Source organism: Dermacentor albipictus, chromosome 8 (genome assembly GCF_038994185.2).
Source record: "Dermacentor albipictus isolate Rhodes 1998 colony chromosome 8, USDA_Dalb.pri_finalv2, whole genome shotgun sequence".
Lineage (NCBI taxonomy): Eukaryota > Metazoa > Arthropoda > Arachnida > Ixodida > Ixodidae > Dermacentor > Dermacentor albipictus.
In genome coordinates, this window is record NC_091828.1 from 32,980,452 (window position 1) to 33,008,221 (window position 27,770).

At 46.4% G+C, this 27,770-nt stretch overlaps 1 protein-coding gene across 1 annotated transcript in view; it reads right to left on the reverse strand.

The window, feature by feature from the left end:
• The window catches only part of LOC135901518 (short-chain dehydrogenase/reductase family 9C member 7-like), a 48,259-nt gene that overhangs the window by 12,993 nt on the left and 7,496 nt on the right, over window positions 1-27,770 (reverse strand). The window contains exons 2-3 of the mRNA XM_065431313.2: window positions 3,738-3,974; window positions 1,859-2,119 (exon numbers count right to left, since the gene is read on the reverse strand). Of these exons, the coding sequence (XP_065287385.2) occupies window positions 1,859-2,119; window positions 3,738-3,974 (498 nt within the window). The remainder of the gene's footprint in view (window positions 1-1,858; window positions 2,120-3,737; window positions 3,975-27,770) is intronic.

Consider the following 27,770-nt stretch of genomic DNA (forward strand, 5'->3'; position numbering starts at 1 on the left):
TCTTAGGCTGAATACATTTTACTGCACAAATAAGAGCCAGTGAATAGGCCACTTGCGTTCGTTCATTGGTTCGCCGCACTTTCCCTCGGGCATGGGTTGACTTAAGGTTAAAAAAACAAACAGATATATATCCCAGACGGTATCTTCCAATCTCACCAACCTTCGGTTTTCCTTTTCATGGAAAATCTACGTCTGGGCCAAAGCTAGGCCAAGGCCACCGCGTGCTCTAGCGGACCGATAATACTCGCGTCGGTATATCTTTCTGTCGCATCGGAAAATCTCAAAAACGAGCGCCGTGGAAGTAAGCGTGACTCAAGTCATTAGAGAGCACGAACAAAAAAAAAAACCATTGGGGCCAATGCATTTTCACCGGTAGAATCAATGATATGCGGATTCTGGAGCATGTATTAGTGACACCTCGTGGACGGCTGGGCTTCCGGGTTTCTCTCGCATTTGCTGCTTTCCCATTAAAAGCACTGCTGGGTGTAGAGGCTGCGGGTCTGTTACTGATTCAGCTGCAGCGTTGGTAAAGCTCGCGGAGAAGCACTCCGAAACGTCGTCTTAAACGCCAGCTTACACGTAGCTGCAAGTTAAAACATAGCCTCGCGTGGACCGCAGCTAATGTCAAGGAATCTTTAGAAGCCCACCATGCGGCAATGGAGCGGTGTTGAATTTTCAGACAGGAGCACAAGAGGGACCTTAGTAAATGTATCAAGGAGAACGAGTCCATCATAGACCACTCGAAAGAAAGGAGTGAATGAGGTTAAAAACGTAAATAAAATGCAATCGGCCCCCTTTCCGGCCTACATATTGCAGCAACACACGCGACTGTCGCAATGATATCCTGTAGATGACGTCCGCACGGGTTCTGATAGCAGGCTGCGCTCGTGGCGGGAAACGCCTGTCCGCGGATGTCGAGAGAACGGAGGGGAAAATGAATCAATAACGGGTAAATATACTGCTCACAGCGGAGTGTATGCGCCCAAGGTGCGGCGTAACGCTGGCTCATAGCCATGGGTCAAGAAAGGTGGGAACGCTGCCTTCGAATAAAGCCAGACACGGGAAGAGGAGAAAACAAGGGTAATAACAAATAAAGTTGGGAAAACGAATTTCCAAGCGCGCTATTTGTGCGATGGCTCACTTTTCGCCGAGTCCGGCTCCCAATCTGCTTATTGCCGCAACAGCATGAATTCGACCCTACCCCCCCCCCCCGCCCCCCACCCCACCGCACAGTGGTCCCGTACGCTGTGGGAGAAGCTGTGAACGAAGAGGCGGTGATGGTGAGGAGGTGGCTCGCTACTGATGACACGCTAAGGTCACAACTGACGCGAGAACGACGGCGTAGTCAACAGCACGGAGGGACCGGAACATTGGCACGAATCGCAATTTAGTTTCATACACACACAGAGTTTCATACAAACAATGAGTACCTTATCCCAACAATAGACGAACTCGAGATGTCACAAGCCGGGACCAACGTTTAGACAATGGAACTTTGCCGAAACACCGGCTCTCTATTGTTATTCAAACACCAGGTGTAATACGACGCGAAGCGACGTGAAATAATACCAAGACAGGAAAGAGCGAGGAACGCTGCAATAAATAAGGACAGATGAGCCTGGAAAAACGTAGTGGTAAGTTCGACCGCTGTTGATATCATCGTGAACCATTACACGATTAGGAGAACTGGATTAGGACACCAGAAAAGGCCGCGATGTGACAACCACAAAAACATAAAGGTAGCTGTAGCACTAGACAAGATACCGCAGCGCAATACTAGCACGAAATCGGGAGATTAATTCGCCCGAAACAGGTAACCGACAAGCGACTTGTGCGCGCGTCGGCGACACGCACTCACCCCACAGGCTGGTGGTGATGACCACGCGGCCTCCCTTCGTCCTGCGCACCATGGGCAGGAAGGCGCGCACGGTCCGGGCAACGCCCACGGCGTTCACTTCGAGCATGCGACGCATGGGCTCCAGCGAGCCCCACTCGAGCTCCGAGGCCCAGATGACGCCCGCGTTGGCCACCACGGCCCACAGCCGGGGGGCCTCGGCGACGCCGTCGTCGCCGTCGGGACGTCCCGCGCCCTGGTCGTCGCCCTCCTTGTCCGTTCGCCCTGCGTACGTCGTGCACACGTGTGTGGGGGCGGCTCATCGGATACAGCGCCGCGCCTTCCTGGAGCCAGTTACGAGCTCGTGGGACGAGGGACTTCAATTCTTCCATTACAGTCAATCGCCCGACTCCTATACGCTTTAAAAAAATCTTGACTAATTTTCACAATTTCTAGACTAATTTCTGTTAGTGGGTAAAAGAAACCATCAGGAAAACGTGAAGACAGAGCACAAGAACTACACGGGGCAATCGCTTGTCCTGTGTAGTTCTCATTTGTCTTTCTGTTTTTCTGATGTTTTCTTTCAGCCACTAATGTAAACCAACGCGCCTCGCAGACAACGTTGCTGTACTAATTCCTAGCTCGAGTCATTTTAATTGAACATGCCTGCCTGAGTAGTAAGGGCTATACAGAGGAAGTAAACTATTCCATATTCTTCATTTTTAACGAACTTGAAACGCACGGTCTGAAATAACTTCAAAACACCAGAGCGAGGCAGCCTGTGTCGTAGTAGTTGATTCCAAATAGAGCCAGAACTACTGCATAAGCACTAAACGTGCTTAAAAGAGCGAAGACGCCGTCCGGCTGCAGCAGAAGGATGTCCTTATGCCACCCAAACATCTGCATCACTGAAGCACAGCTCGTAAGCAAAAGAAAGTTTAGTTTTCTACAAAGCGTAAGACTTTAGGGACTCGCTGCATGTTGCCGTTTCTACGCAAAATCGCAGTAGACATGGCGAGAGATAAACTTTTGAGAAGCCTTCAAAGTCTACCGTTCTGGAGCGTAGAATCAAATTAATGATACATTGAAGAATTAGGCTTTTAGAACGTTCCACACAGCGAATGCATAACCATGGATGGATGCATGGATGTTCTGAGCGTCTCCAGATTAGCGAGGCATTCGCGGCACACTTCGCTACGTTTGCAACATGCCGCACGAGACACACTGTCCGCACCAGCCAAAATATACATCGCGAAATTAAAACACGTATACAGCTGCGATCAAATTTCGAAGTTAGTGAGTACGGTAATCGTCAGTGAATTTTTTGGCTGATAAGTTGTTTGTACCAGACCTAGCATTTTAGCATCAGAGTGACGGTGAACTGATTCAGGTAAAAATGCAGTTCATCCCCAAACGTATTCGCAATGCCTTTAGGTATGTCCCATATTTTACTTTTTACATAACCCCATGCCCTCTCAGTGTTACAATTACTCACTTCTTTTGATCATATACTTCCCCTCAATTTACGAAGCCCTCGGTTTAGCTTTCACGTCCAATTACTCTCCTGCCCACGGAGGGAAAGTGAGTTGCATAGACGCGATAAAGGAAACTCGCTGTTGGTCTAACGAAAGAAAGACCCTTGTCGAAGCATTGGTTCCAGGCAGGGGGGGCCGCTCTTGTTCTAACTATACTAGCGAAGCCCATGCCTAGGTATGATTTATGCATCGCGAGATAAAACGAAAGGACGAGATAAAGACGAGGACACGCGCTTTTTTTACTCGTCATTCCGTGTTGTTTCTCGCTGCACCCCTTATGGAAAACCGATTAGCTCAATGCGCTCCCCCCCCCCCCCCCCCATCCCCACCTCAATGCGTAGGCTTCGCCGGGATGACGCGCAGCCTACCTTGGGCGGCTAGAATTTTGGTGACCTGCTGCACGGCGTCTTCCACCTGGCTGTCGCTCGTGACGTCCATGGGCGCGATCACGTGCACGCTCCCTCTCCCCTCTTCCGACGGAGAGGAGGACAGCGCGCGCAGCTTGTTGGCGCCCAGACTGTCCGGCAGGAGGCAGGCGGCGAACACGCGCATGCCGCGAGAGTGCAGCCGAAGAGCCAACTCCAAGCCGAAGCCGCTGTCGCAGCCTGCGAGAAGGAGTAAAAAAAAAGAATGAATGTACGCCGCGCGAGGAGAGGCCACCAGAGCAACTGATTATGTCACCGGCCACACATAGGTCAAAGCACGAAACGCTCATTCATCTACATACCGCGCGCACGTACACGAGCACTTTGAACCAGAGTTATGAATTGATATACTATGCGCATATCTTCCGAGACGTCAGAGCAAGAACACTGTTCATGAGGAGTATCATGATATTTATAAAAGTGGGCAACTAACACAAGAATATACCAGTTGTTCATTTCAATACATTAACTAATTTTGAAATATCACCTGTGGCAGATAGCATAATTTTGATCCTCGAGCGAGATTGTTAAAATATGCGGACAATATTCCCGCGACAAGCGGAAATGCATAATTGACTAACAAAAATTCACAAATTATTTTTTAACGGGTAAATAGCTTTATGATCACGTGAAAGATTACTAGCACACATTGCCATTTGCAAAGTGTAGCTGGGCAGTTTACAAGTTGTATACACTGGGAACGAATTCCCAGGATGACACCAGTTTGGATATATTAATTCGCGATCTTTTCAAAGAAATACGGTGACGGACGGTTGTTTTTGTCCTTCAATGCATGAAACGGCGTTAAAAAAAAAAAGACGCTGTATAATGACAGTACATTTTAACGGGAAGTTCCTCAGCGCACATTTCGAAAATGGTGCCATCCATTATAAGTGAATATGCCTTACGCGGGGAGCTAGGGGTTTCACAAGTGCACGAAAAATTCCACACATATCAAGTAACAGGTTGCACAAGTCATAGACGAAGGAGTCACGACGATATAAACGTGAAAGTTTCTTTGCACAAACTACGAATTTCCTCATCGCGAAAATTTCATGTTTTCAGCAGTCCATATTTCGCAGGTTCTCGTGTTCCAGCAATATACCGCGCTTTTCTTGTGATAGTATCGTGTTTTGATATCCTTTGAGACTTATATAGCACACCTTGAAATAATGTTCCCATTACGCCGAAAACAGTAAAAGCAGCACCACTCGTTCAACGAGGTAAACGGGATGACATCTCCTGCAGCGGAAATAGCATCTACATTGCTGAAGACGGACAACTCAATTGTTCCACGGAACCAAGAGCTGCTTTCAAGAGGTCTCCCTTTTCCCGCACTGACCAGGAACAATCTGACCAAAACCAGCGTATTCAATGATGTGACTATCAGCAGGCGCTTATCCGTGCTGCTCGCTTGCTGTGTCAAGTGGTCTTGACATACTGGCCCACTATATGAGACACCTCAGCAGGATACTTGTCAGGCATCTTCACCAGGAGGGCAATATTTCACGCTAAGCGACGGAGAGCGATAGTACCACATGGTAACAAAGACGCCATAGCGAAAGCAAATAGAATGGTGCGATTCTGAATGCCCAGTCATCGTCTACCACCATCAAATAGTCTTCGCCGATAACCAGTAAGACTGAGACGACCGGCATATCGGGCGTTCATATAACAGGTGCGTGCACCATCGCGCAGCTGATTCACTGCACCCAACATTGAAATTAGATTGGGAGCGCAGGTAATTCATAACTTTGCGGGTTGATGCAGCAGCTCGCCTACTTGCTCTTTGCCTGTAATCTATTAGTGAGCTGGTATCCAGTGAAAGTGTTTCACATTAACCTATACTCTCATTAGCCGAATGAAAAAGTTGAAGTTTAGCGCACATTTGGCTGTACTCTGCGAAGAGTTCAGTGCAGTTTCAATTTCCGTAATGTGCTCAGGATAGTGCAACAGGGAAAGACATTCTCAAGCGCTTTTTTCTGTGCGTAATGAAATACTGATGCTACTTCTGAGGTTGAGAGGAATCTCTATCGAGAGCGTCCAGTACAACGCACAGAGAGAAATCGCTCGCCGAGTAGCGCGCCAGGCCATCATCCAGGTTGACACTTTCCGCTTCTCATTAAAGCCAGCATCCCTCTCTCGCGCGCGATCTTCTCAAGGATAAAAAGCCGAGTGTAGAGTCAGGTTAATGGCGATATTTGAGCACCAGGTCGACAATTTCCAATTTACAAAATGCTCAAAGCACTACTACGTTTTCCACCATCGACAGGTCGCTGCGTCCGCATTTAGCTGTGTTGCCTAACGTCTTGTGCATCGGGAGCTGTGATGGTTTCTCCGCTTTCTCATCTTTCGATATCACGTTTCCAGAACTCCCATCTGTAGGGTCACAAACAAGACACCGGACTGGTTAACTTCTGCACGTTCATAACTTGCGCCGGGCTGCTCATGGCAAATGCAGAACAACGAGGTTGAAAATGGACGACCACAACACACACGCAACGGCGCGCAGTCAAACAAATATGTCCTGATAAATGATTATTATATAAACGGTCACTCCTACGCAGTCGTTAGAATGTTGTCGTGCCGTTGATGATGTAGTCCTGTTACCGCCGCTGTTGTTTTCCGCCATCTCTCGTCTTTCATTTCTCGTGCACGTGCATGTGTGTGTGTGTTCTATAATGAATAAAAGATGGTGCGTTGCTTGAAGTAACGCAACTTTGTACCAGCCACCTGTGCATTCGGCATGCGCAGCTTTCTTTTATTGTGCTTGCAGACATTGCCCGATTCGAAAGTCGTCAATAAAGAGAGACCGAATTTGCTATGTTTTCTTTTTTATTCGTAAGACTTGTTTGCTGCTGATAGAGTCGTCTTCGCTAAACATGCCTCCTGTGTTGCCCAATTTCTCAGCGAATGTTTTCACGAACCTACGCTTCTTACGTGCGCTCTGTGATACGGGTGCACACACATATCCGATACAGTCAACACGAGAGCACTTAAACGAACGATAGGCGTTTATTTCGCACGCTTTACTTCTCTCATTTAGCTCACTTCACTCAATTATCGTTCATTAAACCATAATTGTTGTAACGCCCCGTTTATCCTTCTCATGCAAGTATGTGTGTGTGTATATATATATATATATATATATATATATATATATATATATATATATATATATATATTTAGTCATATCATAAGAAGCCAACAAACACTGACGCCAAAGACAACATAGGGCAAATTACTTGTGCGTAATAAATGGAATGAAGAAACGATAAATAATGGAAATTAAAGTGGATGAAAAAACAACTTGCCGCAGGTGGGAACGGAACCCACAACCTTCGCATTTCGCGTGCGATGCTCTACCAATTGAGCTACCGCGGCGCTGTTTTCCCATCCACTTTCTTGGGTATTTATGTGTCCTATTAGAACCCTATTAGAACGTCCTGTTAGCCAGCGCCGCCACTCACAGACCTTGGCGGTGGACGTGGAACGTCCTTCATGCCGCAGGCGTCACGAGAACGTGATCTGTTTTGGGCGAAGGCAACTGGTCAATAAACCCACGTAATTTCCATTATTTATCGTTTCATTACTTCACTTATTAAGCACAAGTAATTTCCCCTATGTTGTCCTTGGTGTCAGTGTTTGTTGGCTTCTTATGATATAACTAATAAAAATCGGGCCCCTTTGTTTACCCCCTTTCTTCTCATTGATATTATGATATTATATATTATGATATATATATATATATATATATATATCCATGTAGAAGCACCTGCATGCTTGCCTATAACGAGTGAACATCGCACAGCGAGACGATGTTAAGCAACCGCACGCTTTTGAGTACGCACCGTTAGATTAGCTCCCCGTCACTACGTGCTCCTGCCTCTCGCCGCCACTCCACTTAACGAACAAACGATACCTACCTACGCGAGGCGAGCCTCGGCGGTCGGCAAGATGCACTGCGGAGGCCCACCTTATCCCCCTGAATGTTTTATCACCTACTGGAGCCGCTGTGTCCCCTGCACACATGGGCTGCGTGACTGCTGGCGGCTCTCCGATGAGCCACCGTTTTCTGAAAGCGAAATTTGCCAGACCCCGCGACCTCTACTGGGCGGTGGAAACGTGCATGTTGTGGCACGACGACGTCGCGCTCTCTGAAATGGGTGCGTCGAGTGGGCTGTTGGCTGTGCAAGTTTATTAAGACATCGAAGTTTGACTAAGTTGGTACAATTTCAAAGCTGGACGGGGAAAAGCAATGCTGGCGGAGGACCGCTAACGCTGACAACAGAGTAACGCGGATGAAAAAGAAAAGGCAGGACAAGCGCAGCACTCAGGTTTTTTTCATTTATGTAGGTAAGAAAATGTTGACACCTCGTAAAGGCGCCGGGTGCTCCTCTATACTCCGAAAGCAATAAAAAAAGAGCACCCTCGCTAAACTGAAATTTACAGAGAGGCAGCATCGTACCTTTGTGCGCACTGCACAAACTCCGCGAAACACGAACAGCAAAACCGGAGAAAAAAAAATGCTGCGAAAAGGTTTCAAGAATGAAATTGCGTGGCATGTGACATACCATCACCCCGAGAACATTAAAAAAAATGTGTTTCTTTACGCACGATCGCATGTGCGCCTGGTTAAACCACATATCGACATTCCTCGTCCGCTGACTGGTGCCTGACTTTCTCTGCGCATCGGGAGCTCGAAGCCAGTGCGGTATTAATGCGCGTGTGCGTACTTGAGAGGCGCCAAGGAAATTCGCACCAACCAGATGTCCTTGGCATTCATCGCGTTTTCCTGGAGTGATCAACGCGAAGCGAGCCGACCTTAGCGCCACGACGATGATGATCGAGTGAGAACCGAGGTCGCCCGCATACAAAGGCGCGTGCCAGGAGTGAAAGGAGCCAGCAGGCGACCCTGGACGTATAACCGCCTCCGATATCCTCGAGTTTCGTGACCTGACTTCAAGGCAGTGGCTCTTAAGTGTTTCTTTTTTTTAAGGAATTCAGCTATATAAGTCAAATCGATCATCAAATGCCGAAGAAAAATATGAAGTGAACGTCCTTCCTTTTGATGGTTAGGGTAATGCCCACCTAGCAAATTGCTAAAAAATATGAGCACGAAGACCATATCATGGCCACAACTTTCTTGCCGGTGAATACTCACAACAGCTTATGACTGAACACGCTAGCCCTCTTTCGGACTCGTCACAAAAGTACCTGGTTGAGAAAATAAAAGGGATCCAGGCTTGGCTGGCATAGCAGTTGTACAGAGATTAATGCCAACCTATGCATTTCGATGAGTTACCATTACCCATAAGGAAATAAGGAATAAATCTTTTCTACGCAATATACAGCAAGGAAACTGGGATAAGTCGGGATGAATATATTCAACCGCCAAATTATGTCTATGCATGAACTCACCATATGTTTAAAATTATAGAGTTTCGATCCAGGGCGAGCCTGTTCGCCAATTCTCTAGATTTTTTTTCTAGGAGGTATTATCAAGGGGAATACTTTGTCACATGCACAAATGTTCAGTGTAAATGAAAACGTATGTTATATCTAAGGCAGTAGAATTATGCCATCCCTTTTGCCCGTTTTTATTTGTCTTCGCCCTAGAACACCCACGACAGGTCGGGCCTGGCGATTAAATGTGCAGCATTTAGACAGCTCGCGCAGCAATAAAAATAAAATAATTACTTGAGTAATCTTGTGCACATTTTCGCACGTTACTTGTTTTTGCAACTTTCGCGCAGAAACTTATGTGCAAGGCAGAAACCACAGGCAGTTAATCTGCGGGTGAATGAAACCTGCTCCCCTTCACTCGAGTGAGCACGGCAATGCTAATATATATGACCACATTACTCAAGGCACGACCACCTTTGACGGCATGCACGACGTACTGTGTTCCGAGAGCAACAGCGAAGAATAAGTTTTATTTCATCCTAATGGCTGCACACCATAATGCCCAACTCACGCGCGCGCGTCCTTCAAGTCGCTTCCCAATTATTATTCAATCCCAATCCAATTATTTTTCAGAAAAAGACATTCCGTGACCGAGTGCTCAATAAATCAATATTTGCTCTAATCACTAGGTCTCCCATATAAGTACGCAAGATATCATCGTAACGACTAGACTACCCGAAGAGTCTGCAGCACATTGGAATAAAATTAAGAAACTGGCATATTCATTAATAGTCAATCATAATTTGTGACTGAAGGGAATGATTTCGATAGAACCAATAGACTATCCCCGCCCGACATTCCCGTTTCCCAATGTGAACTGCGTCTTTTGCCAGAATGTTTCCTGACAGGCCCGCTATCGGGTGTTCACCAGTCATAATAGCGACTGGATAGCAGAATGACAACCGCACCGATGAACAGCATAGCGAACAGCATTTATATGTAAGAGCTTTCCCAATACGGGCCCTGGTCCCCCTGATGTGGTGCTCGCTAGGACAACCTCGTAACATCTGTTCATAAATGATGAGCTTCTGATGAGGACATCCCCGTTCCTCGCTTAATATTGTTAAACCTGCCTGCGTTGAGCAAACGTCATTGTTCGATTACGTTACTTAGGATGAAATGATGTCCTATTGAAGCCGTTCGATGTTGAAACGTTCCTTGTCAAGGACTGACCTTGAAAGTTACATTCCTTGCGTACCGGCAGCAAATCTGCCAAAATCTGCGGCTACCGCGTGGAAGCGCCACTGCCGGTGGACGTATGAACAGTAACGCGAAGAGCAGAAGCAATATAAAGATCGCTCTTTTGACCAGGCCAAATTGGTGGCAAGGTTAGTGTAAAAAATAGACCCGCACACTGACCAAAACATTTACGATAGAATGTGTCTATTTAAACAAGAAAAAATGAAAAAGGATTGCCACACCGAGACCGAGCCGCTTCAAAGACATGCGCCCTTCGTTCTTCCTTTCTTCCGTCCTTGCACTTTAGCTGTAACGCAGCACTAGTTAAGAGTGCGAGTGGTATAAGTAAATGTTCACATTCCTCACTGTAGGTTACCGAAATATTTACAAAACTACTGAATTTACTGCGAACACTGTCCAAAAGCAGTTATTAACATGTAGCCATCAATTATTACAACCATATCTCTCTATTCAATGATAATGAACGCTCCTACGTTGTCGCCGTTTCCAAAGACTGCTATTTGTAGACCCGCATCAAAATTTTATTAAAGCGCAGCTACTGTTAGCACTTCTAGTTTCCAACACGGCAGGCGAGCCAACAGAACCTGTGACAAGATCACTAGACCTAGCACACAGCCTAAAGCCGATTCAGGGGCGACACCATAGCCTCCGAGATTCTGCGGCGCGATCTTTCGCCCCATCTCGGAGGCCATTCTTACAGCTCAGAATTCCCGTACTCAACCGCCAGGAAATGTCCTGCAGTCTGCTCTCGACACATGCTTCCAATTTGCTTTGTCTGTTGAGTCATTAATTTTATAAGTGATATAACTACGTTTATTTAGTTTATTGAAATACCCAAAGAGCCAATATTTTGATTCAGGTTGTAGGAGGTGGCATTTCGAACAAATTTACAGAAAAGCATGCAGTTCAGATAATAAGCGAATAACTGCAGAAAGATAAAAGACAGTTACACACGGAAAAGCATTGGTTTCTTCACGCCAGCAGCAGTAACGAAATCACCGGAGAACAAACAAATAATACTACAGAATTCATGAACAGACAACACAAACTGTGAGTGCTAGTATGACTACGGCACGTTCATTTGACCGCCGTATACAAAGGCTCTTATTTACAAAAAGAAAAAAAAATGTACAGAGATAAGGTAACCCAGAAAGGCTTTCTGAGCCACCTTATCCCCGTTTATAACCTTTATACTACAGTGGTTACTCCATCTGTCCATCCCCTTCTTCACTTTGGATATCCATCTACCCTGATACGCTGACTGTTAAGAATGGCCAGCTGCAGTGCAAGATTGCCACCCACGTACGACTATGACGGCAACATCCCGGGAGCGTCGCCGCCAACATAGCCACAGCGTGACTAAATCGACTTTGTGAGGAAATGAGTTCGGCGGGCCAACTATTGTTCCCAAACTCCCCAACGCGCTACCCGGAAAGGCTCCGAGTTCTACGGGGCCCCTCTGACGTCGGTTCCGGACCTTCGAACGTGTGTGCTTTTGTGCGTGTAGACCGTCCTGCGGAGAGGCGGCGAGTTTGCGATCACCAAACGAACGTTCGCGCCGCCTTCGATCGCGGAAGGACCGAGTGTTTAAAAACTGCTGTTGTGCGGATGCTCGACACACTTCTCTTAAGCAGTCATGTTGGACTGACACTTCTCTTAAGCAGTCATGTTAGACTGATATAAATACTGTAAATAAACCCATATTCCTCGTTCTCGATGAGAAGCAGTCCTTCCCTTCATCAACGTCCTCAGCGTGGTTAAGTTGGATGTCGGCATGAGCCAGCTACCTTCTAATTCATGCCCGACTCCAATCTTGACAACGGATCACGAGCGATGGGATTGAGCCCCCAATCCTGACACGACCCAGTGAGCCAAGTTGCCTACCTGCTTGGGCCACTAGGTATGGGCTCGTGGTCGTAATGACGTCGTCGTCGTTTGATTGTCATCATTTCAGCTTCGTGATTTTATATTTCCGTCGTCAGGCCCTCTACTACGACTCAGTGGTCCAAGTTGCCTAATAGCTTGTGCCATGCTTGAATGTTTGGGGTAGTAAGGCCACCGTGGTAGTTGCATCGTCGCCATTCCAGCTTTTTCATTCGACCCTCTTCATGCCGTCCCGATCACGCCATCGTCGCCACACAGTCGTCGTCACGATGTGGTTCTATCATTGCCATCACTTCAGCAACGTCATCTCATTGTCATCACGCCATCGACGCTATACGCCTTTGTCATTCTAACGACGTCATTCCTTGTTCGTCATTTCATCGTCGCTGCGTCGGCGTTGTACAGTCGTCCTCATTCCTCCATGCTCATGGCCGACCTTGGCAAGCGAGTGCCACAACAATGTGGGACGATATCGGAGTACGTCGAATGTAAACAAAGCAAGAAAATTATCAGAATTACCACTACGCGTATTACATTAACGTGAATTTCGAAGTATGGTGTGGCACTACATTGCTCGGTTGCTATTCGCATTACCATCGACATTCATCGTGAGATGAGTTCTGCCGTGATTGTTTTTTTTTTTTCACGTGAGTGGTTACAACTAAGTGCTCATTGACGTTTTACTTACACAGCCTTTTCGTAATTGGTCCTCAACTGTGTGATGGGCCACATGGATCCACACGCTGTCACAGTTAAGTTGTACACAAGTTGTACACAAGTGCAATAAACATTCGTATTATTCTTCTACGACTTTTTCTTCTGCAATAAAATTGCGCGAAGTTCACTTTCTCCGTTGGGGGCGAGCGCTGTTGCGTACCAACAACGCGATAAGACAAAAAAAAAATCAAATAGCACGCTTCGAACCATGCCCCTGCGAACCAGAAGATACAACCTTCAGTTACGAGGAAAAATGGGCGCGTGTCGCCGTATAATTCTGAAACTGAACCAATGTTTTTCCCGGAGAGCACAGGCGAAATGAATTACGACACGCAACTCTTGCTTCGCTGACGTGCGTCTTTGCATTAATGCCACTGCAGTCGATCGTGACGACACCACCTGCTTGCGCGGCTCTTCACTCTTATGCGAAGCGGTAACTCAGGTTATGACTTTGGTGTTGGACCGCGCGTGCAAATCTCGGCCACGGCTGCCACATTTCGATGGAGACGAAATGTAAAAACCCCCTTGTACTTAGATTTAGGGGCACGTTAGAGAATCCCAGGTGGTTAAAATTAATCCGGAGTGCCCCACTGCGGCGTCCCTCATAATCAGATCGAGGTTTTCGCACGTCATCATCACCACCATGATCATTAGCTTATTTTATGTGCGCTGCTGGACGGAGGCCTCTCCCTGCGATATCCAATTACCCCTGTCCTGTGCCAACCGATTCCAACTAGCGCCCTGGAATTTCCTAATTTCATCGCTCCACCTAGTCTTCTGCCGTCGTCGACTGCGTTTCCCTTCTCTCGGTACACATTTTGTAACCCTAATGGTCCAACGGTTAGTTTTTTTTCTCCATTTTTTTCTCTTAATGTCAATTAGGATACACGTTTGCTCTCTGATCCAAACCGCACGTACAACTCCATAAACTAATTTTAAGTTAACTTAGTGGTTATATGGCCTTCTGCTGCTCAGCGCGACATGTGGGACGCTCGTTAAGCGGATTTTGCGGCAGAATGAAGTAGAACACAAAGTACAGGTAATCAAAATTAATCACGACCTGTCACTGCGACGTCATCTTTAGTTAACTCGACAACTTTGGGATGTTAAATAGCAGGTTAGGTTTATTTTATTTTTTTTAACACTTCAATTCTATTACTTCATCAGGATCGAAAACTGAGCAAGTTCTTAAGCATTCGCGTTGGCGCTTCTGCAGCGCTCGCGTAAAAGCGGGCACAACCGTAGAGAAAATGCGCAGGACAGCCGCTGTCCACTAGTCATTTGCACTTGCGCTTGAGATCTCACCGTTTTCACATGGGCGCTGTGTAAACCACAATAAGAATGCATTTCACTTTTTGTTTTGCTGTTTGAGCGCACAATTTACAAATCTCCTCCATTTTAATGGAAATGGCTCGTCCTTGAAAATGAAAATTTAGTCTATCCGAGTTCCTGAACTCTGCCCACACATTAAATCACAAGATAACAAACCAGCACCAAAACGTCGTGCTACGGAGAGCTTGTGAGCTATACTAATCGATGCACACCAAAGAAACAGGACAGATAACCCCACAACTTTAAAAAAATATACGTAGCTCTTCAAAAGCGCCCAGACAGGGCACTAAAGAACCGCGTGGCCGTCAGCTTCATCGAGAAAGCGCGCCGAATTAATTATGCTAATCGTCTGGCTTAATCGGCGACCGCAAAGCTACATTACGCGGGTTAGAACATGTAAAGGCGTCATTCGCGCAGTAAGTTACCTACGTGTCGTCGTGCCAGGAATAAAATCTTACCTATACATGTCAAAACAATTTTTTTTTCTTGTTCTTTCATTTGGAGCTCCCCGAACCTATTCGAACTAGAAAGTGAGGTACTCGTGCTAGTTCTAAAAATTATGCACATTCAACGCACTTCGTGGAATATACGTGAGGCGAAGCTTCCGTGAAGAGGCTGTAATGAAACGCTATAAATGTGCCCATTTCACTCCCGCACCTTTGGCGCGCAGCTAAGTGGGGCGCGCGAGCACGCGTTCTCGCGTAAGCGTGCCGTGCACTGTGACCCACGCGGAGATCATCTCAAAGAACAAGTTGGCGTTGGCACGATAGTAGTATGCACACGATTGCGGCCTATATACAGGCTGTTTCGGCGAACACTTTCAAAAATCTTTAAAAGTTGCCTGTGGCAGACATCACAATTCCAATTTATGAGCTGGTCTATTCGTACCGGCGGACTATACTCGCACGAGAAATTAAGATGCAAAATTTACTCAATAATGAGAATTCACTAAGTAAGTTTCTAACTAATTCCATTTCGGCCCACATTGCAATTTACAAATTCTAACCGTAGAGTTCGCAAGGCGGATCCGCTTGGAACGGATTTGCAAGATGACATCAGTTTCGAGATATCACTTCCCGAACTCTACGGAGAAATGCAATGACGTTCCAGTTAATTTTTAACAAAACGTCGTTTCATGTACAGAAGAACAGAAGTAACTGGAGCGCCAATGCATTTCTCCGCAAAGTTCGGGAATTTATATATCGAAACTGGTGTCGTCCTCAGAATTCCTTCCAAGTGGATTCCGCTTGCGAAGTCCACTGCTTGAATTTGTAAATTGCAATATGGGTCATAAGATAATTAGCTAAAAAGTTTATTAATGAATTCGTATCCGCGACCTGAGACGACCGCCAATATTGTGTTTTTCAAGCAGAGTACTCCAACCACTATGGCATAGCCTATCTTTTTTGTTATAGCGTACGAGTAACGTCGGAATTGGCGGCTCACGAATGACGGTGTGACATGGTCGGAGTATTCTGGCGCATCGTAACAATGAGCGCGGCAGTGCCGTGGTAGGTGCTGTACAGGTTGACGAGTACGCGGTGATTTGGTTTCTTTGACTTGAATTTCGTTCAGTGAATATAGCCTGCAAACAGAAAATTGGACAAGAGGTGGAAGCAAAGCAGCAAGTACTCATGAAGCCACGGGCACGAAGCTCGGAACAATCGCAGCGCCACAGTTCCCTGTGGCAATTTTTGTAGGAAACAATGTACGTTACGCCGACGGAATCAATTCTTGCTTGAGAGCAGCACTGCAGCGGCGTAAAAGTGAGGTAGGGGGGGGGGGGCGGAATCAGATTTGTTATAATTCGGGGACCTTCGTTTGGAAACGAGTCACACGAGCGATAGCACGCTCCAAAGAATAGAAATTTATATTTCCGAATGTACTCTGACTAAGGGTGATCTATTAGCGAAGCTTCTGAATCAGCTCGAATATCAAAAAAGCACCTTGGTTTCTGCAGCAACATAACATACGAATGTTTTGACCACAGGGCACAAGAATTTACAGGAACCGACAAAGTAGACACCACAAACCGCTGTAGGTCCCTGTCAATGTTTTGTGAGCTGCGATCAAATAGACATGCGTAACCAACTAGCCCACCATGGTTCGTCGTGATAAAATACGAAGTTTGTGCGCAGTAGGTTCAATAAAAGAAATCTGCCTTCTACACACTGACACTTGCATGTAATGGCATTTACAAGTAGGCGTCCAAATGACTGAGGAACTTGTAAATGATGAACAGCTGCTTCGTATTAACTGTGGCAACACGGAAATGAAAGAAAACAGCGCGTTAACAGATTCACATGCCGTGCTGTGTTCACTAAAGAAGAAAAGTGCGATGCTACAAAGTATCACACATTGTTTTAGATTGGCTGCAATCCATGGTGAGACTACTCGAATAATACATCTCAACACATTCGTCTTTAGCGTGTAAAAAGCGGGCCATTCTTATAAAATGACTGGAAAATATTGAACAGGTGTGTACCCCGTACAATGTCTCACGAACAGATTCTCATGTGCAATAGCCGCAGCTTTCTTGCAGCGAAATCATTCGTAGCTGTCCTAAGGTCCATCATTCTCTCTCCCTCGAGACTCCAATGGCTGTTTCCCTTCCTTAACTACTCGAAAGAAATTAATATTTGACAACTTCGAATAGTAAATCCTCGCATCGAATAAGAATGAAACACCAAGGACTACAAGATCGGTATTCAAAATTCTGAACATTCGCCACACGCATATTTCTAACAGAGAATGTTGACATATTTAGCTTAAGTTATGGGGTTTTACGAGCCAAAACCACGATTTCATTACCAGGCATGCCGTAGTAGGAGACTCCAGAAATTTGGACTAGCTGGGCTTCTTCAACGTGCACACGGGGTAGACATATTTGCAGTAACTGTAACAAATTGCAATAGCTAAAATGTATGAATTATTCCAAACTAATTAATTACGCACAATACAAAATTCTGGGGGCTTCTTCATTTTGCTGGTAACAAAATCCAGTTGGCTTCACCCGCATAGAATTTTTTGGTTTTTAATGTACCAACGTTCTCAGAACCGTTGACGCTCTTTCCAATATTTATGTATGTCCGGATGTTATCGCTTTCTTTTTCTTTTTTTCTAACCAACTCGGGTCATTGCATACGTGCCACTGGGCATGGGTCGATCGACAGTGAAGGAAATCGCGCGAACGGAGCCCAGCTGCTGTGCAGGCCACGCGCAAGACGCATTTCGGCCGTCGCAATACAATGTGTGTCGCTACGCTGTTTGAACGCTAATTGAATTAACGTTGACAGACGTGCCCAAAAGGTTTCTGCCACATTTTATTTTGGCTTTTGGCTTGGTGCACGATAACTGGTACGAAGCTACGAAATGTACGAAGCTGTGGTCCGGAAGCGTCAGCTGCTGCGTACTTCAGATCCTAGGAGCCTCTGTTAACGCTGCAGTACTGTCAGTGTTTGCAAAGAGGAAAAGGCATTTTTTTTTTTTACAAGAGCACGAGTGATTCTTTAAGTACATCCACGCGTAGTGCATCCGCATAATTCCTGTTAGTACTGACTAAATTATGAGAATCAGAAAGCCGTGCAAAATGCTCGGAGATGCTTTAACATTATACGATTGCACTAAACGATCATCGTAAAAAGAAACACTAACAGTTGCACTCTCACGAGCGGTCTTGAAATTAAGGAACGATCGCACAATTCATTGGCAGCCGAGCACAGCGATCCACGCGTGCCAGTCTACCCGCTAGGACGCCACTAACGTACAGGCTACAGCATGGCGGGTTGGCGAATTAGCCAAAGTAGATAACCAATGACAACATGTTCTTACAAACAAACATCAGCCAGATTGTCGACAAAAGGAAGCTGAACGGTTAACTTTAGGCACTTGAGCAAGTTTGTGAAGTCCCGACAAAACACCGTGTATACGCATCCCCTTCGCAGGCCTGCGAACAATTGCGATTTGCCCTATACGTAAGTGCACACCCAGCTATGCACACGAACCATGCTGAGCTCCAGGCCCTTCTGCAACTCCCACAGCGGGATTAAACTTGCCACCCTTCCTCCCAGGCACACTGTTTCTCAATCGCGTACTTCGACACTGTGATTATTGATCGAAACACAGTCAGACTCTGGACTTCCTCGCTTTGCTATACGTTGACGTGATGCTTCTCGGCTCCTCTGCACCAACGAAAACTACGCGGGCTATATTCGATGTACGGATTCAAATCAAGGTAGTACGTTCCGCCCATAGCAGGAGCTCAAACTGAGACCCCGAACAAAATTAGTAGTCTTGGAAAATGTTCTCTTCGTGTATATCCGCGTTTTTCGCACAACCATCGCCTGATCTCCGCGGAATGAGTTAAACTATGCACGTCGGCAAATTGGCACCGCACATGACTTCCTCTTCTTAATCCGCTTATAAGGAAAACAGGCACAGGAAATCATTAGCTCGCAATGCACAACGGCAAAAGCCACATGTATTTCGAGACGAGAATTACTAGCCAGCGACACCACTAAGGAAAAAGCAGGTACTGAGAGAGAAAATAAGAAGCCAAGGTCGAGCGCTGAATGGAAGCTCTGCCAGCTAGTGAACGAATGTATGTTATCTGAATTGAGTCTTCGGGGTGTGTCCCCTTAAGGGGAGCTTAGGTTATCTGTCTCTAAAATGGAAACTGCTCGCGAGGAGAATGTCAGCACACCAGACCCATAGCGCGATGCTCCACTGGAACGACAAAAAATGAGAGGGAGCTTTATATGACACAAGTGCAGAAATCTTTGTGGAGGAATGCCAAGCAACGAGTCAGCAATCAGACAAAAACGCGTTATCAGAAGGCAGACGCTTTATAGCAAAATGACGGACACAAAATAGAGACGACATAATTACAAAACAACACTCGACGATGGAGTCAAAATACTAAATTTTACAACAGGGGCAAAACCATCAAAAGCGACAAACAGATAGCGTCTCCATGTCGTCACGCATGCCATATTGTAGTTTTGATCGCGGCCTCCATAGCGATGTTGTAGATAAGCTGATCGAGATAACACAGAGGCTTTCTTCGAGCAATGACTGCACAGTATAACGGCATCTTCGATGACGTCAAGGCGCAATCCACATCGCATTATAAACGAACGTTAGGCCAATTAGGCCTCGAACACTAGAAGTCTTGCTGACTTACACAAATGTGATCAAAACGTTCAAGTGTATTGCGCGCGAAATATTGAGCGAGTGTTTACGCGAGCAGGAGGACGCGAAGCATGAGCGCTTGCTTTCACATGTTGATTGTTAAAGCTATTTCTTGCTAGCAGAAGCTACACGTAAGCGCTCTGCTATATGTGTGCGTGCGCCTCTTCCTTTTCTGCTATGTTCACAGCCACAATGTATACTGAACCGACAACCAGAAATACGCCGGCTTCACGCATACGATACACTAAAGCGGGTAAATATACATGCAAAAATATATTCATGCCGAACACCCAATAAGAATGAGTTCCATATAAGATAATAAATAAGAATAGTCGATATTCATGCAAGGGAATATTGTAGTTCACCCGAGTGTTACACGAAGCTACAAAGGAAACCCATACGGGCTTCTCAGAAAGGAAGCTTCGCAATCGAAGAAAATTTGTCCTGGTCCGGGAATCTAACCTGAAACCAAGATCTTTCCCTTCGGTGGTTCGTAGACCTTACTCCACCTTACGGGCTCCAACATACTCGGTAAATATTCCCCTACGCGCTGCGACACCGGCCCCATAAATTTTGATTGAAGCATTCGTTGCATGTCGGTACATCCACTATCCATTTCTTTGTTTCGGATATGCCTTAGTGGCGCTGTACGTCAGGGCAGGACGTGGTTACACTGCGGTGACGGTACACACGCTTGAATGGAGACGCAAAGTGCGGACTTCCACGAGGAAATTGCTACGCATCTTCGATTTGTGGCAGCGCCGTCGGGCTACGAAGACAATGGTGGACCTCGGTAGAACAGAAGAAAGAAAGGAAGAGAACTGCCGGCATTGGGCAGGATAAGCGAAATGGATACGACCTCGCACCCATGCCACTCGCAGTACCGGGAAGTGCTCTACAGTTTTGCTAAAGTAGCATAAATGGTGACGCATTCTTTCCAGACGCTTTGCTTATACTATCCTCTAAGACCTGCGGTAGGTGAATATCGAACGGCGAGAAAATGAGGCACAAAAAAAAAAGACCCCGGCAGTTCAACAACGCCGCTTGGTCTTTTTTTATTATGATTATTATTCTTAAAATTCTCGCGGATGCGCTCCTCCGGAAACTAAACCTATAGAGTACTGCCACGAGATGGTTGCTACGCGTCCCACCCTTTACCAATCCCAATCTTTCTGCGCCGGCACGCGCGTACGCGCGCCTCGCTTTAGCTGAGCGCGCGGCATTCCTGGAGCAACACAGCTTCCGCAGAGGATGAGGCAACGCTTCGGGGTTCAGGACTCCGGCGGCAGCACTAAAGAATGCCACAGCGCGAATAGCTCGCAGGAAGGCAAAATTTTTCAGGCAAGTGTGGCGCGATTACCCGAGACGTTGTCGCACGCCGTGGAACATTACGAGCGCTCGGGGCGCAGGTACGAAACACGAATGCAGAGACGAAGAAAGTGGGCCAGCAGAGCTATTCGGGGCATGTCTCCCCACACACCATCGGTTTGCGCAGCGGCAGACGGTCCTTTTCTTTCGCTTCGGAGGCGAAGTTTTCCTACATTCCGACACGCGATCCCAAGCCGTAACTCGTCTGTGCCCCGCCATCTCCAACCCCACCCCCCTAAAGAAAGAAAAGAAAAAAAAATGGCTTTATAGTTTCACACTTGCGTTGCAACGTGAACAACAACGACATAAACAAAAGCAAGAGAGCGCACCGCCTACGTGACACGCAAGCACCGCAGCACACACCGTGTTTGAGCGCAGAGGTAAACCGAATAAATGAAAACACGCTCGCAACTAGAAACACGTTCCCCTTCCATCATGGCCACTGCCAGGACACTGCTTTTTATGTGTTTACCGACTTGCGTGCGACAGCTCGTTTGTGGCGACCTCGGACGAAAGATACGCTTGTGAAACGCCTACGGTATAGGCGCTGTATACCTTGCGTTTGTTTGCGGCAAGGCGCTTGTTTCGAGTCGCTGCCGTAAGTAAACAGACAAGGTCGTTGCGACTGCCGTCCCTTCACCGGTACGAGTAACCGGTCGCCGCAGCGCCTCATTTCTGTGAATCGCGCAGTGTCCAGGCAACACTGGCGCCAGTTAGCTGTCGCGATAAAATGGGGATTGTTATTGGTAGTTTATTGCTACACCGTCCGTCACGCCGAGTGGCGGACAACCGTGATGACCCAGCTGCTGTTTGATGGCCAATAACGAAGGGCGGCAGAATGTAGAGTCAAGCACAAGAGTTTAAGGACCACGAGATCTCAGAAAACATTCAATTTACGAGCAGCCCGTAACAGTAGTCAGTAAAATCGCACATCACAATGTTGTTCGCGTACACTAGTAGAGGCCGCAAATGCGAATACAACGCTGCGTTGTGAGGCTGCGCAGATAATCAGCTCCTTTCTCAGATTTCGTGTTCCGTAAAATTTCGCGGATGACTGTACATCAAGTGCTGGGACTGCCGAATAACTTGTATTTTGGGTGTGTGTTAAGAGAGAAGCGAAACCAAGCCTTCGCTGAAACGCAACTGAAGTTGTCCTTCGCCGCAGCTCGTGTTCAACGCAATCGGACATCAGCTGGGTCAGGTTGCCGTTGACCTTTCCTCGTTAACAAAGAAAGGGCTTACACCACGTTTCTTTTTCAACTTGGAAACGGCAGACTTTGTATCCGCACAGCCAAATGAAACGTAGGCATGTTCTGCACATTTATCGATACAACGTCCGTGCCAGCATTGGAAATTTCGAATGCGAGTCGAGCAGTCTTTGCTACTGCATTCAATTCGCGAATTCAATATTCGATATAGTCGAACATTAGTTTCTCTTGGTACATCAGGTATAACAACGCACGCTGAATTCTGGCAGAGAGAGATCAATGCCCACGGGGATTGTTCGGAATTATTCTGCTGTAAGTAAGAAAAAGCCGCGATTTTTCTTTTTTTGCTTGCGCACATACCACCAGTTTATGAGCCACCGCACGGGGCAGATAACTTACTCTCAATAATCTATATTCATTACACACACAAAAAAAACGTTTAATTCTTAGGAAGCCTAGATAAGAATTTGCTATCTCGCTTTAGGTTCGTGTTCTTGCAAACGTACATGCCAGTATGCACTGCTCCTTTGTGTCCCCTCCATTTGCGTCGCACAAACCCAGTTTTTAAGAAGTGTGCCAACTAGGCCGTGAACCAACTCGTTTAGCTCGCTCTCTAAATATTTGAATAACTTGCAAGACAATGTGCGGAGTTGTACTCTCACACCTTCTTGCACTTCGCCCCCTTCGAAGTGGGACCTCGTGCTCAGCAGCGCCGCCAGCCCACCGCGCCAGGTGAAGCATTAGCTGCAGCACTGCAAACTGTCACGATTCGCAGAGCCTGATTTTGAATGAGCTGCAATGGGGACAACTGTGTGCGGCAAGTGTTACGCGATGTACAGATACAGTAATTCAAATGACTGAATAATTACGTAATAAAGTGATAGCAGGGTTTTTAATATCAAAGTATGACATAGCCTTTAATAGGATTCTAAAGCTGCATTCTGACTTCTTCATTAATGAGCTTATATGCGTAGTAAATTTTAGGTGCCTAATTTTACTAGCAGGAAGGTAGTATTGTCAGAATCGAATGTTATGTTACTATCAATATGAAAAGATGGAGTTCCAGAAAGGTACCTATTGTGTGAGGCAAAAATAAAATTAGAGTTGTTAGTGTTAATACTTAGTCCATTACTACGGCAGCTGTTCAATACATTGGCGGCGTCATTGTTAATTTTGCATAACAGTAAGTCTATACATGTACCTTCACTTAGTATGATAGCGTTGTCAGCCTAGAGTATAAAATTAGATAAGCTTCAACATAAGGGAATGTTATTGATATAGATTGAGAGAACCAAGAATAGAGCCTTGCGGCACACCAATGTTGGTTATTTGAGGCTGCTAGAAAGTACCAGATTTGTATATATAGTCGGATACAACTTTAGAAAAAAGGGGGCGTTTACTCCTCCGAGGCGGATGCACACGAACATCCACCAATGGGCGCGCACTCTGGAGCGACGTCATGCGCCGGACGGCCGGTGACCCCGCCGTCGGAGAAGATGGCCGCCCGGGCTTCGAACTGGGCCAAGTCGCGTCAGCTGTGTGCGTCAACGCCTTGTCACAGTGAATTCCCAAACTGTTTGTGATTGTCTATCATGCCGGAAATATAACTGCGAGCTTACGATGCGGCATTTATGCCGCGTGCGTTTATTCCAAGCCGTGATCCGGCGAAGAAACATTGCAGCGAGCATTGCTGACGCTGCACTACGCTTTGCCTGAAAACAGGATCCCACGGTGACCGCTGCAAACACGCATCCTGCCTGTTTGTTCCATGTCTGTTTTATAGGAGGGGGGGGGGGGGTTGCATTAATAATAATAATAATATATGGGGTTTTACGTGCCAAAACCACTTTCTGATTATGAGGCACGCCGTAGTGGGGGACTCCGGAAATTTTGACCACCTGGGGTTCTTTAACGTGCACCTAAATCTAAGTACAGGGGGGGGGGGGGGGGGGTTGCATTGCTGCCGGCACGGGAAGGGGCCGAATAGCACTCCGTGACCCGGTGGCCGCTTCAGTCGAGGACACCGCGCAGCCGCGAGGAAACCCGAGCCGTGCACGCAGTCGTGTGCCCGAAGCAGGCACCATGCGGGGATGAATGCTGCCTCCACGGTAGACACACCATAGCACTGGCCTTCCGTCAGGCAAATCCCAGGGCACAAACATAACACCATATACGCTTCGAGAACTCGTTAGTGATCTTCATGACCGTCGGTATCTCGTTGCGGCGAAAGAAATCGTGCACACGACCTCGGCGCGCACAATGTGTGATGCTTCGTGCTGCGTCTTCTTTTCTCCGCATTTCGTGGGCGCTTTCGCGACGGCGTCGACAGTTTGCCACCCGAAATATGCGAAGCTTTGACCTCCTTCCTCACCTTGGACACTGTGCTTTCGCTGACAGCGAGCATCTTGAGTTTGTAATGGTTATGATAAATGCATTGTTTTATATAAGTACTTGTTCAATATCAACTGATTCATTTGAAGCTCGGAACAGGAGTAGTATATTTGCCGTGTACATGTAAACAAGCGCAAAAGCCATGCAGAGCTGCTCTTCCTACTTTGGTCACTTGCAATGAAGCTAAAGAGCAGACGACGGGCAGCGTTGTGGAAGGCACGGGGTTATTTTTCTGTCGCGATCCGGCATGTGCTGTAGCACATGAGAGCCCTACTAAACCAGTCATCAAAATACAAGTCTTTATTTATACCGAGAATTGCACGTTTCAGAAGCACGATTTTTTGAGAGGGATTATTTTAGACGCGGAGGCAATCGGACGTCGCGCTTCGGTCATCTGGGCGGGGCCTCCCCTTTTTTCTAAAGTTGTATCCGACTATAAATTGTTCTCGATCATCTAAGTGCGGAGCAAGCTTAACACTGGACCAGTTCCAATCGCTTCTAACTTCCGAAACAATATGCAGTGAACCATGGAATAGAATAGAATAGAATAGAATAGAATAGAATGGAATAGAGTAGAATAGAATAGAACGCAGCAACAAAACTACCAGCATCTCTTGCAGCTTTGATATCGCCTGTTAAAAATAGTATTGCTAGCACAGTAGAAATGCCTGACGGAAAAACAAATTGACGTGGACCAAGAATGTTAAATTTAGTCAAACAGTTATAGTCAAACAAGTAACAATAACTTTTTCAAGAAATTCGCTGAAGAAAGAAATCATGACGATGGGACGATGGTTCGAGCTGAGGCATTTGTCACATTTCGTAAAAACAGCAATTAGCGCTGCTTTTTTTTTTAATGCTGCAGGGAAGATGCTTGTTTCAATTATTAGGTTGATGATGCGCAAAAACGTGTCGTAGATTAAATGGGCGACTAATTTGACGTAAATGGAGCGAAAGCCCTCCTATACAGCAATAGTGTCTTTCATGCTATGGATGACAATGTGCATTCTCTTCGGGTGAGACAGAATAAAGAAAGGTGTGAGGTCAACGAGGGCATGAGGAATTGACAGGTTTAAAAGAGCCGGCTTCCTTTACCGAAAATGAACTATTGAATACATTTCTAATGTCACATTGGCTATCGTAGGCGCGATCTCGTGAATGAATCTTGACTATGAGACGCACCCCTGCAGAGAAAAGCATTGATTACATTACACTGCTATCTCAGATTGTTGCCTGCGCTTTTAATCTTGTTCTCCCAATAAGTATCTTTAGTATCCTTGTGAAGTTTCCCTAATATGTTAGAATATGTCTTATAGCCATTACGTAAATCAATGCGGAATGGCTGTGTCTTCGTATTTTTTATGAAGGTTTCCTATCTTTTGCAGATAGTTGAATAGGCTAGTAGCTATCCACGGGTTGTATGAAGTCGAAAACTTATGCCTACGGCAACTAATTTAGTGCTTGTAGTGAGGTCATTAGTTACAATGCTCGATAACTTCTGATAAGCAAGCTTCGGATTTAATGCTGCTGTTACTGCTGACCAGTCTGTGCGGCTGATTACATCTATGAATAATGAGTTCTATAGGTTGCTGTTAAAAGGCTGTTTTTAGTTTCAGACAGAATACTTAATTGAGTGAACACAGGATAGTGGTCAGTTATAGACCTTTTCATCGGGCGAGGAGGATAGGGCGCGCAGAGAGCCTTTCCTCCTCTCTGGCTTGGGCGATCCGGCGCGGCGCTGCTTGAAAGTATTGCTGTCGCGTGCTGCGGAACGATTTCGAGATGTTTTAGATCGTACTTTGTGGAATTTACGCCATTCCGTTCATATAAGGTCGCCAGGGCAGGCTTTCGGTGCATCGGCAACTACAGTAGGCGGAAATATCTACTGGGGAGCAAAAATGTGACGCGCTTAATCAGCCACGGTGTACGCACATTATCAGTCGCGGTGCGTGTATGTGTCGTGAACTATTTTGCTTATATCGCTTTTAATGCAACAAAGCAAACCGGTCTCTCTGTATTAGGAGCGTGAAATAGTAAATCTGCTCACTGTCTGATCGCTTGGCGTAGGGAGGAAAACAAAGCATAAGATCGCGTGCTCGTGCACGGCCAACCTAAGGCAACCGCGAAGCATCTAAGCGGCAGGCGCTATCAAATATTTGTGATGCACCAGTATCGTTCTCACGCATATCAAGTCTAGTAGGCTTCAAGTGATCATATGCCTATACGCTAGCCTTCCTGCACGAGGCCGATGGCGTTGCTCAACACAGCGATGACTGCGGTTGGTGAACCAGCACGATACATATGTAAGCTGTGCGCTTCGGCATTGCCTTTTTGGCCTGTATACAGCCATAATATATGAGGGATACCATAAAAAGAATGTGATGGCTATTTCTGAGGACAAAATTTCCGTAATACGTGTGAGTGCGTCGTAGAGAACGGAACGAACACAACCGAAAAGAAAATTCGGTTATCATCCCCTTTCTCGAAAAAGCAAAATAAAACGGGCTAACACCGCAATACGACCTCGCATAGTCACGCCGCACAACGTTTATGAATATATAACCGCTGATTCCGTATGCTTGGACCATGCGGTATATAGAACAAAGATATCTGTAATCCAGCACCTACCACTGCTTACGACGCTCGCGCAGTTCGTAAACGGTCCCTTTGCTGGATAAGCTTAATTCAGACTGTAAGTTATGCTACTATTACTTGCCAAAACTATTTTATTCAGAGGCGGAAACCTCATCCATCGAACCAAGTAGTCACGCAATGTAACCTGCAGCGAACAGTTTGAACGCTTGTCAAAGTATAACATCACAGCTCCTATCGTAGCAGAACGGTACCCACGCTGTTACGATCGTCGAGTATGTTTCATGGCTCCTAAACAGCAGCTTAGAAATAGAAGATAATACCGCAATAAGCTCACATTAATGACTGATGTCATAAATACACAATCGATCTCCGAGGCTGATCGTAGGCTCAAATATGCGCGCACACATCGCGCTGCGTGTTCCGTCAACCTCAGCGCCAGCAGAAATTCCGGCCATGACGCCTTAAACCACTTCAGCACGTCTCACAGAACCGTTTACCACGTAGAAGACGCACGTCATACTAAACAGACCGCACGACGGCGAAAACAAACGCCAGAACCTACCGCCGAGCGTATACCTGCCATGCGAAACACCGATTTCACCCAAGCCAGTATGGAGCTGCTCAC